Raw genomic sequence first — 16479 nt, forward strand, 5'->3', positions numbered from 1 at the left:
TTACTGGTCACCACTGGAAGTTGGCACTGAATATACCGTATTTTTTGCACCATAACACTCACTTTTTTCCTCCTAAAAAGTAAGGGGAAATGTCTGTGCGTGTTATGGAGGGAATGCCTACGGGTGGCATGCCTACGGATTTTCCTCCTCTAAAAACTACGTGCGTGTTATGGTTGGGTGCGTGTTATAGAGCGAAAAATACGGTAATTATAGAATGGATGTGGGTCAGAAACATCTACCTAGTCCCTTAAACATGACAAGACTTCCCTGAAGAGCATGATCCATTGCAAAGGGTGCCAAGACACATAAGGCTCTAACAGCTCTTTCTTCTGAAAAAAAGGAAGAAACACACAACAGCAGCTCCATGAACAAGACATTCCACATGGCACATCCAGCATAGGTTGTGTAGGTTTTGGGAGGTTAGAATTAGCACACTGCCAGTTGTCTAAGTGGGCCACAGACGTAGCACGGGTTGTCCTCTCTCATCTGCTCTATAGCTTAAAAAAGTAAAGGTAAAGGGCCCCTGACAGTTAAGTCCAATCGTGAACGACTCTGGGGTTGCGGCGCTCATCTCGCTTTACTGGCCAAGGAAGCCGACGTTTGTCTGCAGACAGTTTTTCCAGGTCATGTGGCCAGCATGACTAAGCTGCCTTCTGGTGAAACCAGAGCAGCGCACAGGAACGCCGTTTACCTTCCCGCCACAGTGGTACCTATTTATCTACACACACTGGTGTGCTTTCGAACTGCTAGGTTGACAGGAGCTGGAACCAAGCAACAGGAACTCACCCCGTCGTGGAGATTCGAACCGCCAACCTTCCGATCAGCAAGCCCTAGTCTCAGTGGTTTAGACCACAGCGCCTTATAATGCTGCAATGGTAGGTGCTTCTAACAAACAGTTGCTTCTGTATTGCAAGACGGTCTACATATAACAATATACCACTGTACTACCCAATAACTAACAGGCAAATCAACCAACCCTTGCATTTTTTCATAGGTCGCCAGGTCTGCTCCTTGTAAGGGTTGGTGGATTTTCCCTAAGCAAAGACAGGCAGGATAAAACGGTATAACAGCATTAAAGAAAGAAAGAGAATGCCCAGGATGCAAGGCTCTGGCACAAAAAAGAAGCGGACTGAAAAGGTGAGATTTACACACTGTTTGCTGCCACTGCAGAGCTCCCTCTTTGCAATTCATGCAGAAGGAAGTAAGACTTGCATTGGCTGTGTGCTTTCATTCAGCCACATTCAGCATTTGCCTGCTGTTGCCAGCTCTTCCCAGGGCTAGGTGGCTCTAAAATGCAAGACTGGATATTATCTATACGAAGACACATGGCAGAAGGCGTTTAAACTGTACTGCATCGCTTATCAGCACGTTGGGACTTTCCATTAGCAACCAGAGACAGCCAGTCAAGGCATAAATCAAACTGCCTTTGACCTAGCCATCGCTTTGCCAGCACCCAACTGCTCATTTCTGAATATTATCTTTATTACATTGTGGCTGCTATGATAGAGAAAACTTTGGATTTTATTAATTGGGGAGGTTTTATTTGGGCAGATTCAAATTTGCTAGTCTGTTGTCATTTGCAATGAAATAAAACATTTTAAAATTTAAAAATTAACAGAACTTGAGGGGAAAGCTGTATTGTCAAATCTGGCTCCTGTGCAATCAAGAGTAGTAGAGAAAATACAAGAGAAATTTTGGGTGACAAGACTAAGTCCATTTGATGCTCAGACTAGCAAAAAAGTGCAACAGGGGATTTTTTTAAAAATAGGGGGTCATGTAGTATCAGCTGATGCAGTCTTGTCTATTGGTCCAAGAATGCTTCTTTGAATGCTGTAGTTTTTATTCGTTTGGCCTGAGCTGGGCTAAACTCCTGCCATCTACCACAGGGGTAAAACCGCTGATAAACACCAAGATATCTAACCATGCCACCAGCTGGCATGTTGAATCATCATCAGCTAATCAAAGGCTCTCAACCATTTATAGGGCATTCGTGCCTTTCAAAACAAAACAAAATAAAACCATTTTAAAACAAAGCCAGAAAGAGACAGTCAAAAAAACCATAGTCCACTTCACTCTTGGAAGCCAAGGGAACAGACTTTTTACATGTCTCCAAAGAGAGACGGAAAGAGGCACATAACTGAACCACTTGGGAGGAAAGCATTCCACTGCTCTCAAGCCACAATCAAATAAAAGGTTCTGAACAATCTCATTTCTCACAAAGATGGCACCTGGAGCAGAGGCTCAGGGACTGAGAGAGCATATGAGAGGGAAGGGCATTCCTCAGGATATTCAGGACCATAGCTGTCAACTTTTCCCTTTTCTTGCGAGGAATCCTATTCGGAATAAGGGAATTTCCCTTAAAAAAAGGGAACCGTTGACAGCTATGTTTAGGACACAGAAGGCTACAATAGGAATAAATTAGCACCTTGGATTGGTCCTGGAATCATACTGGTATAACTAGTGCAAATATCAAAATACATGGAATGTTCATATTGAGCCATGCCTGTTTGATGAGTAGTAGTTTTTGTAATAGATGGATCTATTAGACCACTTTCAAAGGGAGCCCCGCACTGAGCACATGGGAGTAGTTCACAATCTTGACATGACCGATGCATGAATGACAGTGGACTGGCCTCCATCTTCTTGCAATGGTTTCAGCTGGCAAGAATGTGGAAGCTCTCTCTCACACACACACACACACAACCACAACATTTTGGAACTTACATCCATCTCCTAACTTCACCTTACCCTTCCAAATGGTTTTTTTTTAATCCAGGTGGGTCAAAGAAGAGCCAGTATTAACCCCAAGTACCAAACTGACCAAAGGTGTCAATTTTATTTTCATACAACAACAAAAATCATTCAGTGCCCTCATTATTATCACCATCCCTCCATCTTGTCTGCTTAACATATCAGAGGCAACCTTATCATGAAACAGCAGCAAAGACACTTGTAGAAGGAGAAGTGTGGACTGCAATACAAACAAACAAAAAATCCACACTACTTAAAATTGCAAATAAAAAAAAGTATTTCTTATAAATACTCTTATTTGTTGGGAATACATGCTAGCTAGCAGGAGAGGCCGGTCAACAGTTTTGTGTGAAGCATGAGGGGACGGGGGACGGGGGCAAGACTCACTTGAGAAGTGTCATGATTGAAGATGATGGAGTTGAGGTCCCCACAGTTGTAATGCTTGATAAGGTCCTCTGTTGTATAAGGGATCTGCAGGCTGCCTGCTCGGAGATTCTCTTGCTGCAAAAGAGTCTGATTCAAAGCAAAGATCACCTAGGCAAGGGGGAAAGGAGGAAAAGGCAGAGTTCCCCATAAGTCCTTAAATGCATTAGCTAAGAAATATATATATAAAAGGATAAAAATCTTAGCTAAACCCTGCATGTATCTTTAACCACCCAAACCTCCAATTAACAGAAAGATCATTTTTATCAACATGTGAAGTACTATGGCTTAACACCAATAAATCTCCTAATGACCTAACAATTAGGATGCATGAGCCATTTACTGGTATGTTACAAGACTGACTAGCTTTTTTGGAGGAAGATGTATATGGGATGTAATCCACTGGGAGCAGTCAAGTACTGTACAACATTCCTTGTTTTCCTATAATGGATGTTGGGTCATTCCAGTTGAAAACTTCCTGTTTCCTCCTGGGTTGGAACATCCTTCCTTTTGCTTGTGACTAGCAGTGGGCGTGACCTTACCTGTCCAGGTAATAAAAGGACAAGGAATGCTTCCACACTCTCTCTTTTTCCATCTTCCTTTCGTCATGTGAACTGCAGTTACTGCTAGCTTGCAGTCACTGCGATTATTCCCCCATATGGGGTAGAGCCACATGTATATACTTGTAACTAAGTCTGCCTTCAGGAATCTAACTGTGAACTGATGCAAGTAAACTTTTATTGACTTTAAATAAGATTGCCGTGTCTTTATTCTTTTTAAGAGGGATAAGAGAGAACTTACCAGGAACATGCAATTCAATACTGAATTGTATGATAGTGAGAGGCTTACACAAGCCTGCAACCAGCTATCTGCTGTGCGTTAAAGGGGGAATGTAAACTCTGCTAAGTCAAGGAACTTGCTAACGCAAGTTAGGAAGGATATTAATAATATATCCTCTCCTGCCTCCCTGAACATTCCCACAATGTGCACTGTATACTTATGGCCACACTATGTGTTGCTTGCAGTTGTGGGGAGATTTCCCTAGGGGGTTTTTTCTTTGAAAGTTTTTTGTTTTGTTTTCTTTTAATTTGCTTTTTTTAAAAGGCTACACTCTTGAGTATTATTTTTATTTTTATTACTTGAATTTATATACTGCCCTATACCCTGGGGTCTCAGGGCAGTTCACAGAGCAGATCCCTATAGAAAAATAAGGGTTATTTAATTCTCTCCTCCCCCCCCCCCCCTAGAAACTGTTCTTCTCCCCTCCACAGCTGCCTCTCTTACATAACAGAGGAAAGATATTGGGACCTGTATGTAGAGATCGGTGTGTCTTCCTGTGTAGGGAGGGGGAAGAGGGATATAAGGGCAACTTGTAAGCAAAAGCAAGACAAGGATGTAGATGTCCAAAAAAGGGGGGGATTAAGCAGACTGTCCCCTTTCACCATTACTCTGCTCATGATTGCAACCTGCCTTTTTGCTTAACATGAAAAATTACATTAATGAGAGAGGGGGGGGTTGCTGATTAGCTGTTCACCTCAAGTTTGATTATCAGTACAAGTTTATTGCATGAGAAGTTGAAGAAGCGGTTTTAATTTGGTAGCAGCTGCGCTAGGGACAGTATTACATCAGCATATTGATTTTGACTTTTCTGTTACTAATACGTCGAATAGTTTCCCACAAAGAATACAATGTTCAGAACGCACCAGGAAATCCACTAATCAATTTGTTAATATTTTTATCTTACACCTATAGGCTTCCATGGTTCTCCATTTTTCTGTTGCATTGTGCAGTTCTCATTCCACACTGGGGCTTGCTTAAAACTAGGTAGCCTTTCTAAAACGGCAATTCCGGGAGCAAGTTCCATTGAACGTACCAGCATTTATGTCCAAAGGTTGTACTGAACAAACCTTTACTCAGAGGAGACCCACTGAAATTAATGCACCTAAGTTAGCCATGGCCATTCATTTCAGTGGGTCTACTCTTGAGTAAAACATAGTTGAATATCACCCTGAGTAACCACACATAGGATTCTGCTGCGAATAGAAGCAGAATCCCATGTAGATGAAGTCATAGTTCACTGTATGCGTGTGCGTGTACCATTGCAACCCGATAGCACCTACATGGGGTACAATATGGCTTATCAAAAGCAATGAATAAGGTTGCAGTTAAAGAACTGATATTCTTTTACGTTCTGTAAACAGTGGTCCCTTTATGGCAGATGGATCACACAAAGCTAATAGCTGTTATAAATGGAAGGCCTTTATGCAGAAGCAAAACCTAAAAGCTTCCCAGTATAGTTTGTTCTAGCAAACGTTATCATGTCGGGCGATTGCGATACCAGGTGCAGCGTCAAACAGTGTGCCCTTTGTGAAGAGTTTATCTTTGGTACACAGTTAAGTGACCTACAGTCAAAGGCTTTCATAACAAGGGAAAATTCCAGAGCCTGTGAATTCTAAAAGGTGTTGTTGTTTTTTCCTTTGTCAAAAGGTTTTGACCAATGGAAAGGGGAGACAGAACGGATAAAATGCAAACTTAATCGAGAAGTGGGTCCCAAAAATTAACGCAGTGTCAAAAGTCCAAATCCTTAAGCTTCCTTTTTCATGATTAGCTTCAAAAAGAAAATTCCAATAAGGAAAGCGACAACTTAGCATTTCTATAGTGCTTTGAGAGTCCATTTCATACACATTACTTTAACAAGCTTTATATCAACCCCTTAAATAGATTAGCATTATATTGCAGATGCTGGCTGGGGGATAACATTTTGCCTAAGGCTACCTAGTGAGGCAAAAATGTGAACTGGTACTATCCTGAAGGAGCGTCTCCACCCCCATCGTTCTGCCCAGACGCTGAGGTCCAGCTCCGAGGGCCTTCTGGCGGTTCCCTCACTGCGAGAAGCCAACTTACAGGGAACTAGGCAGAGGGCCTTCTCGGTAGTGGCGCCCGCCCTGTGGAACGCCCTCCCACCAGATGTCAAAGAGAACAACAACTACCAGACATCTGAAGGCATCCCTGTTTAGGGAAGCTTTTAATGTTTGATGTATTACAGTATTTTAATATTTTGTTGGAAGCCATCCAGAGTGGCTGGGGAAGCCCAGCCAGATGGGCGGGGTATAAATAATATTATATTATATTATTATTATTATTATTATTATTATTATTATTATTATTATTATTATTATTATCCTGGTTCATAGGACAGTCAAACAAGGCCGCTACACTATTCTACCTCTAAACAACTTAATTATAGCAGATAGATTAGATAGATGGTAGATAGATAGATAGATAGATAGATAGATAGATAGATAGATAGATAGATAGATAGATAAGGGATGAGGTTAGGGATGAGGAATTCAAGAGACGCAGTCTCTTCCAGCTGATCCTCCACTGGCCATATGACACCCAAGGCGTGGCCAAGGCAAAAGTGGGTGTGGCCAAAGTGGGTGTGGCAACCTCCACCCCTCCCCCAGTCAACAAACAGTACACATCTCCCCACATGCACACACAAAACATGTGCCACATCTGTATAATATTCCCTTCCACAGCTGTACTCCCCCCCCAAAAAAATAAACATTCTTTCACTCTGACCTACTTTCACAGGATACACCAGCCTGAGCTCTTCACAGAAAGAACAGGATTCTAAAAGGAAACGATCCTGCTCCGCAGTAGTTTGTGAACCATGTAAGACTGACCTTTGCAAGAAGCTGGCTCTGTTTAAAATGAATTTAACTAACTCTTTAGAAATTACCAGCAGAGTGGAGCAAGTCCACAAGTCTGCTGTCCCAAAAATGTTTGAATAAAGAACTTTGCAGGTTTTAATTTTGACTAAACATGCAGCATGAAATAAGTTAGCGTGTAGAGGTTAAGAACATATACTAGATTGACGTACCACACCGACTTCAGCTCCAGGATCAAACCAGACTTGGTGTTGCTACATCTGAGATCAGAATTCCAGCAGTTTTTTTTATACAATACAATAAAATAAAGTTTTAAAAGTGCAATGGGCACATGTGTGTATAACTGGAGCAAGTGCATGGCATTGGAGAAATGATATCAACTCCCCTCCTCTCAGCAGTTTCCCCAGTTAAAATGCTTCCTCTGTGTATAGGTAAAAAGGTAAAGGACCCCTGGACGGGTAAGTCCAGTCAAAGTTGACTATGGGGTTGTGGTACTCATCTTGCTTTCAGGCCGAGGGAGCAGGCGTTTGTCCACAGACAGGTTTCCAGGTCATGTGGCCAGCATGACTAAACCGCTTCTGGTGCAACGGAACACCGTGACAAGGAAACACCATTTACCTTCCCACCAGAGCGATACCTATTTATCTACTTGCGCTGGCATGCTTTCAAACTGCTAGGTTGGCAGAAGCTGGGACAGAGCAACGGGAGCTTACTCCATCACAGGGATTCGAACCACCAACCTTCCGATTGGCAAGCCCAGGAGGCTCAGTGGTTTAGACCACAGCACCACCATATAGGTACCATATACACTGTTTACATTTTGCCCAATGGGCAACTGGCAGCTCTGAGGTGCATTTATTTAGGGAAATGGCACACAAGGATGAGTTAAGCTTCCTGTCCTAGCACCTTGCTCCCAATATGAATCAGGAGTGTTGACATGTATTTAAATCCATAAAATGTAAAAATAAATAATGTATATTTTTAACTCCTTGTTTACGTATACAGCTGTGCACCTCAGATATTATTTTCTCTACCCCATGCCTATCCAAATAGTTTTCCTCATCTCCTTGCCTCCTTCCACACCTATCTTCTAAACTACTTTGCCTACCTGAATTGTAAACATTTCATGGCTTAGGCCTGGTTTGTACTTGCCTCTCTCACACACACCTCCTTCCCCTACCACAAAGTGCCCTTGTGTCCCACACGAAGCCACAGCCACACTTCCCCAGTGTCCCTCACTTAACATTACATTACATTACACTCCCTCCCTATATTTAACTTTCTCTCACGGCAGGTCTGCACTGAGCCTGGGCATGGCAAACACTGGCCACAAAAATGCCTACTTAACAAAAATTACAAACCTGTCACACAACTCATGGGTAAGAGCGCATACTAGATGTTCCCTTTGACCTAACACAACAATTTCTAAAAAAAGATGTAGTGCAAACAGAGTAAGTTTTCCCTCAAAAGCAGCCCAGAAAATCTGTGGATGAAAAATGCACCGTGCCACTCAACTTCCCCATCATACGTTTTATAAAGTTCCCAATAAGCCATATAATATCCTTTCTATTCCAAATTCCTCATGGACCACCCTCGAACCTACCTCCCCTACACTGCCAAATTAGAAAATAGTTCAAAAGACCGATTTCATACTATAAGATACAGAACCTGGTCTCCCTGCCCCATCCACATTTTTCATTATAATGTCGGTATTTGATTCAGTGGACACACCCTTAAAGCAAGGTGACAGCATGGGTCCTTTAACAGAATCATTCTTGCAGCTGTATAATACTCTATTTTGGGTAAGCAGAAAGTCTCAAGTCTTTCAGAGAAGTACTTGGGGTGAAACTGGTTATAATGTCCTGGGACGGCGGGAAATACAACAGAATTTACAAACATTATATGCCATGCATACCATTTCATGGTTGAGCCTCCTACAAAGAATCCAGTGTACTAATTATAGCCCCAGATGAAAAGTGGCCATCGACACATATTCTGCATAAGCAATTTTGCAACAGTAAAGAAGATTTTCGATATTGGGAAATCTATTCCCAATAGATGTTCTGCATATAGGTAGCTCTGCTACTCACTAACAGAAAAGTGAAGGGGAGTTAGGCAAGGAAGAAGTACCGTATTTTTCGCCCTATAAGACGCACTTTTTCCCCTCCAAAAATGAAGGGGAAATGTGGGTGCGTCTTATGGGGCGAATGCAGACTCCTTGGCTTCAGCGATAGCAACACGAAGCCTCCGAAGCCTGCGCTCCGGAGGCTTCGCGTTGCTTCCGCTGAAGCCAGGAGAGTCTGCTGTTTGAGGCTGGCGGTGGAGGAAAGCAGCGCTTCCCCCATCGCCAGCCCCAGAGGATGGGGGGCAGCAGGAAGGCGCGCGACGCCTTGCCGCTGCTCTCCAACCCGGGTTTGAGGCTGGCGGTGGGGAAAGCAGCGCTTCCCCCATCGCCAGCCCCAGAGGATGGGGGGCAGCAGGAAGGCGCGCGACGCCTTGCCGCTGCTCTCCAACCCGGGTTTGAGGCTGGCGGTGGGGAAAGCAGCGCTTCCCCCATCGCCAGCCCCAGAGGATGGGGGGCAGCAGGAAGGCGCGCGACGCCTTGCCGCTGCTCTCCAACCCGGGTTTGAGGCTGGCGGTGGGGAAAGCAGCGCTTCCCCCATCGCCAGCCCCAGAGGATGGGGGGCAGCAGGAAGGCGCGCGACGCCTTGCCGCTGCTCTCCAACCCGGGTTTGAGGCTGGCGGTGGGGAAAGCAGCGCTTCCCCCATCGCCAGCCCCAGAGGATGGGGGGCAGCAGGAAGGCGCGCGACGCCTTGCCGCTGCTCTCCAACCCTCCTTTGGGCTTTTGCGGGAGATGGGGAAATTCCCCCACCTCCTGCAAAAGCAGGCAAAAGCCGTGTGCTCTTTAAAGGGGCTCCCCGGCTTTTCTAGGAGCTGGGGGAATTCCCCACCTCCTAGAAAAGCCTGCAGGAGCCGTGCACCCTTTAAAGAGCAAGCGGCTCTTGGGGGCTTTTCCCCAAGGAGGGAGAAGGGACTGACTGGCCGAATCAGTCCCTTCTCCCTCCTAGTCGAAAAGCCCGCAGGAGTCAAGTGGGGCTCCTGTGGGCTTTTGCGGGAGGTGGGGGAATTCCGCCACCTCCCGCAAAAGCAGGGAGAAGGTCTTGGAGTAGCGCACAGGCTGCGTGCAGCCTGTCCGGTACTCCCAGAGCTGCGGGGGGGAAATCATATTTTTTTCCTTGATTTCCCCCCCTGAAAACTAGGTGCGTCCTATGGGCCGGTGCGTCTTATAGGGCGAAAAATACGGTAGTCAGCTGGAAAGTGTGAACTGACTAACCAGAATATATACTACACTTTTACAACAACAACAAAACCCCACACAACTATTGTTACTGTTATCCCCCGAATAAACTGCACAGAATACAGATTCCTTCCCGCCCCCCCTTGCTCCCTTACACTGTGATGCATTTGTTATTCCAAAACCTTCCTGGGACTGGCTTGCAGGAAGCCAAGCCAAGTTTGTTGCCTTTTCAAAAATATTTCTCACCCCCCACCCCACCCACAACCCGAACAAGGATGCACCATCCCTACTAAAATGCATTCACACCAACATCAAAGCATCTTCTGAAAGGATGCACTGGGAGAACAAAAGTAACAACTTTATTTGAAACCTTCCCCCACAAACACACACACCCCAACTCCCTATTTCCACCACAATCTCTCCCTCCTCCCTGTCCCCAATTTTTGGTAGTGTGGAAAAAATTGATTAAGCTTTGTAGTCAACATAGTGCTCCAGGCTTCATTCTCCTGGCTGAGATTTCTTCAGCTGTCAGGCCAGGGGTGGGGAGACACTTGTCCCTTTTGCCAGCATTGTTGGAGCAGCCTGCTAGGCCAAGGGGGTGGGGTATGAGAGGGTTAGAGCCCGGCAGATGCCTTTTTTGTCAAAGACAAAAGACCCCCAGCCATCCTCTCCACTTTTCATCACTTTCATCCAGGCCGGATCAAAGCACTGCTCTGCATATGAAAGGGGCCCGGCATTATGCGCCTCAAATTAGCCTATCGCCACCCCGCTAGCCTCTGAGGCCTTCCAACAAAAGCTCCCACATCTGTTCCATCCGATCCGTTTGCCTCATCTTCTCGCTCAGAGTGTGTTGTGCGTGTTTGTTTCTTCCCCACCCTCCCTTTGGAAAGCAATTCACCTCCCTGAATTATAGTTCAGGGAGAGAAGGTCTTCCTCTCCTCTCAGCTGTTTTTAATAGTCTCTAGGGATCATTTCGACCTGCCATACTCACTCGAGCCACTCACGCTGTGGGTACTCTGGCACAATGGATCCGTTCCTGCACTCGCCTTTCTTCACCTGACGCAGGAGACCCGGGCGCCGAATGTTGCAAGCGAAGGCCGCTAGCCCTGAATCAAAGCGATCCTCGAATCAAAGGCAGGGTGGCTATGAAAGTCAATAATCCTCTTTTGTCATGGTAATGGTTCGTGCCAAGCACTGAGAAGAAAAGCGGGACTCTCTGCTTAGATGCTGTGCACTTCCTTAGATGTGCTACGCCGGCCGCTCAACTGCTTTTGAAGCCCTGCTCAAAGCCTATAACCTGAACTTTCCTCAGACCCGGCGAAGACCCACCCAGGGCACAAATGCAGGGGAAAGGGCCAAGCAAGATTTCAGAGCGGATCCCTTTTTTAAAAAAAAATATAACTTCATGCGCCATGGGTATATATGGATGCTACACCGGAATTTCCAGTCTACAATTCACAAATATATTTATCGAATTTTTATCTCCTGCTGAAAGGTTTTGTGCGCTTGGCTCTCTAAAACGGAATGAAGGGCAGTGTCTCACTTTATACGGCATACAGGATTGCCGTGGATAAAACGGGGCTTCCCACAGTAACTACATAGATGTGAGTGAACAACTGTGGTAGCTCCTCAGTTGGTTGGAGTGTGGTGCTGATAACGTCAAGGTTTCAGGTTTGATCCGCATACGGGACAGCTGCGTTGCAGGGGGTTGGACTAGATGATCCTCAGGGTCTCTTCCAACTCTACGATTCTAGGATACACATGTTCTCACTGTACATACATGGTTTGGGGGCCCTGACTGGACCAGCTCTCCAAGGGCACATATACAGTTGCTTAAGGATGCATATTGTCAATCACTCTCTTCATATTTGCTGTTCAAGACGCTCAGGTATGCTAAACCAAATAAGACTGTTACATAAACAGGTAGAGACGCTCTCTCTGAGAATTCTGTGGAGGTTGTGCAAATACAGTGGTACCTCAGGTTAAGAACTTAATTTGTTCTGGAGCTCTGTTCTTAACCTGAAACTGTTCTTAACCTGAGGTACCACTTTAGCTAATGGGGTCTCCCACTGCTGCCGCACCGCCAGAACATGATTTCTGTTCTCACCCTGAAGCAAAGTTCTTAACCCGAGGTACTATTTCTGGGTTAGCGGAGTCTGTAACCTGAAGTATCTGAAACCTGAAGCGTCTGTAACCCGAGGTACCACTGTACGCAAGTTCACCCCAAATCTTGCAAGCCAATCCCTGCACATAATAGCATCATGTACAAAATAAGCAGCAAGCCATCACATTTTAAGCCCTCTTGTTCTATGTTTACTCATTAAGCCAAACTGGCAGAAAAGCAAGATTATCTTGCATTCAATTTGAACTAAGAAATTGCTTTCCAGAGATATATTTATTTTTATGCACCCAATTTTGTAAAAAATGCATGATTCAATTTCCAATGCACATTAAAGCATAGACGTAATAGGTGAGCTGTTATCCTGCTATTTATGTATTTATTTCATTTTACCCTCACCCTTTAGCCCTAAAATGGGGATGTCCAAGTAGAGGTTAGCCCACCTTCCATATAGAGGGTGAGCAGGCAAATTGTTTTTTTTTCCTCCCCTGCCAACACTGTCCCCAAAGTTCAACACATTCTCTACAGGAGGCAATGGCAGCCATTTCGTTTATACAAGGAAAAGTCAAGGGATACAACTCAAGGGAATCATAGATGGGTCTCTGCCCTCCAATGGCTGCATCAGCCGGCCAGGCTCCCGCCACTCATGCACCCCGGGTTCCGACAGCCACCGCTACACCACTGGAAGGATGTTAAAGCTGCCTCAGTAACAGCAGTATCTGGTGCCTGGCTGTCTTAAGCATATCCGGCGCCATGGTGCAAATACTCCTCCCGCGCACCCCGCTTCCCAGGACCCCAAAGTTGTTGACAGCATGTAGCCTTGAGCGTGGAGATCTTTCAAGGTAGAGTGGATGGGGGGGAGCGGTGGTAGAGTCCTGTTTATTATGCACAGAGCTTGGGATGCAAGCACACACCACGCAGCCAAGGAGGTAGTGTGTCGCGGAGCCAGCGGAGTGAGCTCCGGTCTGCAGGAAAGCACCCAGAGCCTTCCCGCCTCTGATGGGCGCTGGAGGTGCGCAGGCACCAAGCCCCCACTCTGCCTCGCTTACCTCTCCGCTCTCCCCTCCCCGGACTCTCCGCCTGGCGCCCTCCACTGCTTGGCGCCCTGGCTCACCGCACCGCTACACCCAGTGGTAAAGATGTGCCTGGTCTGGTGTGAGAGCCATGCTTTGCAGTTTCTCAAATGCGCTAAAGATTGCATCCTGCTTATCTTGTCACAAAAACAAACAAACAGTGGGAGCCACCTGCACTTTGGGTTTTCTTTCCTGGTCACAGAGTGTGACAGGAGTTTTGGAAACCAACTGTATACACATCACTACGCTGATGTCACACAACTCTATTTTGCTATAATATCTGAATCAGGAGGGGCTGTGCAGGACCCGGGCTGGTGCCTGGAGTCAATGGCGGGATGGAGGAGGGAAAATAAGATGAGTCTGAATCCTGGCAGGACAGGACTTCCAAGATTAGATTACTGCAATGTATTCTATGTGGGGCTTTCCTCGAGTTTGACCAGAAATTGCAGTTAGTGCAGAATGAATAATAATAGCTTAAAGGTCCCGGGCCCTAAGGAAGCCAGACTATCCTCATCCATGGCCAGGGCTTTTTCAGTGATGGCTCTGACCTGGTGGAACACTCTGTCCCACAAGATTAGGGCCCTGCAGGGCTTTATCTCCTTCTGCAGGGCTAAGACAGAGCTATTCCGCCTGGCCTTCAATTTGAATTAACCTGATCCTCTATTACCTTTTCCCTTTCCTCTTCTATGAAGAAACCCTTTCTGGGACCCCACATTTAAATTCTTCCCTGGTCTCCTTGCTGGCCCTAGTAGGACCAACTTGGCCAGTTAGCCCTGGTGATCATTCAATGTCTATTGACTGGGGTCCCCCCCCCCAAAAAAAATTGACCCCTGAATTTTTAAATTTTATTGATATTGATGCTAGGTTATATGTTGTATTCTATGCTGTTTTTAAGTCACATTTTAATCAATGTTTTATATTTGCTGTTAGCCACCCTGAGCCCGGTTTTTAAACCGCGAAAGGCGGGGTATAAATACCGGTAAATTTTTGTTGTTGTTGTTGCTGCTGGCAGGAGAAAGATCCTATCAGAATGTAACACCTCAGCTCAGATATCTGCACTAATCTGTCACCAGGCCAACTCCAAAGCGTTACTATTGGTGTATATTGCCTTTAATGACTTGGGGTGGTTACTTGGGGGGGGGGGCGTTTGCCTTACCCCACCCACATGAGATCACTCAGATGCTTCAATCTGCAGAACTGTTACAGGTGCCACAGAACACTTGTTCTGCGACTGTCAGAAACTGATATTTTTGTTTGGTGGCATCTACATTTTGCAACTCCTCGCCTATCGGCAACAAGGGGCCTTTGATGTATTCCTTTCAGGACCTGCTTTAAAAATAATAACGCAAGCCTATCCAGACATGTAGACGCTGGTGTGTTTTAAACTTTTCACTAGTATATTTCCCTGCTTCTGCTCCGGTTTTTTTTTGACTGCCACTGGAGGTAGGAAACCTTAACTCACATTTCAATGCTATCCAGAGATGAGTTAAGTTGACTAAATGCTGTGGAGAGGGTGGGAAAACTCAACTGTTAAGTTGTGGGTGAACATATCAGACGACACAGCGATTCTTCCAAAGCAGCTCTTTATTTGTAAGCTGGAACAGAACTGAACTGAAGAGCTCAGTCAGCCTGCTTATATAGAGCTCCAGAACAACGTAACTGTAGCAACTTTCTAAAACTATCCAATCACTGAACGTCACTTTCGATCCTTCATTTGCATAACTATCTACAATATCCCCCTGCTGGCCCAGGGTGAGAACTTCAGTACATAACATCAACATTAGTCATTTTGGAAAGCAGGGCTATGTCTTTTGTGGCATGCAATTGTTAGGAAACTGTCCTTACTATGAGGTGCTGCTGGTTTCGCAAAACCCCATGGACAGGGGCGCAGCCAGTTGCTCCGGCACCTGGAGGGGAAGGGACGGGGCAATCCGTGCACAGGGGCAGGGTGGAGTCCATGGGCAGCGTGGGGGCCGAGCCACCGTGTCACTCCCAGGGCACACCGCAGGCCAGGCCCCACGGTAAGTGCCACCCCCCCATGGTGTACCATTTTGTCACCACCTCAGGGATGACAGCCGGGGCGGCCCACATCTCCTGCACCCCTCTTCCCTGCCCATGGAATAGAAATGTCAAATCTTCAGTCTTTATGATCATAAACTGGGAGGTAGGGTTTTTGTGTGTGTGTGCTTGAGACAATTTTGAATGACGGGAGTAGAGTCCAAGGCAGCTACTAACAACATTACCCCGCCTGGTAAATGGCAGGCATTGTGAAGGAGCTGTCAGAATACCTTTGGCCATGACACCTGCAGGCACTTTAACGTCCTCTCAGTCTGGAGAGGCTCTGCTTACAATTACTACAAATAAATCCAGCATTAGCGATTGCAAGGGAAGGGAACTTGACTTAATTGCACCCCCATTTTAAAATGAAGTAAAGATGTAGCTCAAGGACATTAGCGCGAAGCCCACTTTGAACAGCACATTACAAAAGAGACTCTCACCCAAATTGCTAACAATCAAAATCAAATACCCATTTTCAAGGATAACTTCTTTTGTGCAGGAGAAATAAGCAAGGAAAACCAATTGCATTTGTGTTATTATTTCAAAACAGGTCTGCTAAGTGTTCAAGGAACTATTTCTAATTGTCAAATAGCCTTTCACAAGTATCTATTTGCCTGAGAACTTCAGATAAAATCTTTAGCATTCAATTAAATGATTTTTTTAAAAAGGAACGAAATGTCAGGCTTGTTGACATTGAAGTTCCTATGTTTAGCACCATTGCTGGAATTCATGGGGTGATTTTCTTTTTGAAAGAGGAATTATCATTTGAGCACACAAACAGGTGAAAAGGTGGTATCTATAGCAGCTACCCATGCAACTTTTCCATTTATGATTCTTTGGATCAGCAAAGATAACACATCAACCTTGGGGAGGGTGTTCGCACAGTAGAACCAGCATGACCAATGGTTAGGGGTGATGGGAGTTGCAGCCCAGCAACAACTGAAAAGCCACAGATTCCCCTTCCCTAATATCTTTTCCAGAGTAAAAATATCAGCCAGCATCAGAACCACTGGCCCTAGAAAGCTTACGGTAAGCTAAAATAATCAATTTATACCTAAACTGAATGAAAAATAATAATCCGA

At 45.4% G+C, this 16479-nt stretch overlaps 1 protein-coding gene across 8 annotated transcripts in view; it reads right to left on the minus strand.

The window, feature by feature from the left end:
* The window catches only part of TRABD2A (TraB domain containing 2A), a 111420-nt gene that overhangs the window by 21575 nt on the left and 73366 nt on the right, over positions 1 to 16479 (minus strand). For 7 of the 8 annotated variants that reach the window (XM_081176588.1, XM_081176589.1, XM_081176583.1 and 4 more), the window contains exon 3: positions 3139 to 3285. The exons of the other annotated variant lie outside the window; for it this stretch is intronic. In XM_081176588.1, the coding sequence (XP_081032714.1) occupies positions 3139 to 3285 (147 nt within the window). The remainder of the gene's footprint in view (positions 1 to 3138; positions 3286 to 16479) is intronic. 8 annotated transcript variants of the gene reach the window in all.

The sequence above is a fragment of the Podarcis bocagei genome (assembly GCF_964188305.1).
Source record: "Podarcis bocagei genome assembly, chromosome: 17".
Lineage (NCBI taxonomy): Eukaryota > Metazoa > Chordata > Lepidosauria > Squamata > Lacertidae > Podarcis > Podarcis bocagei.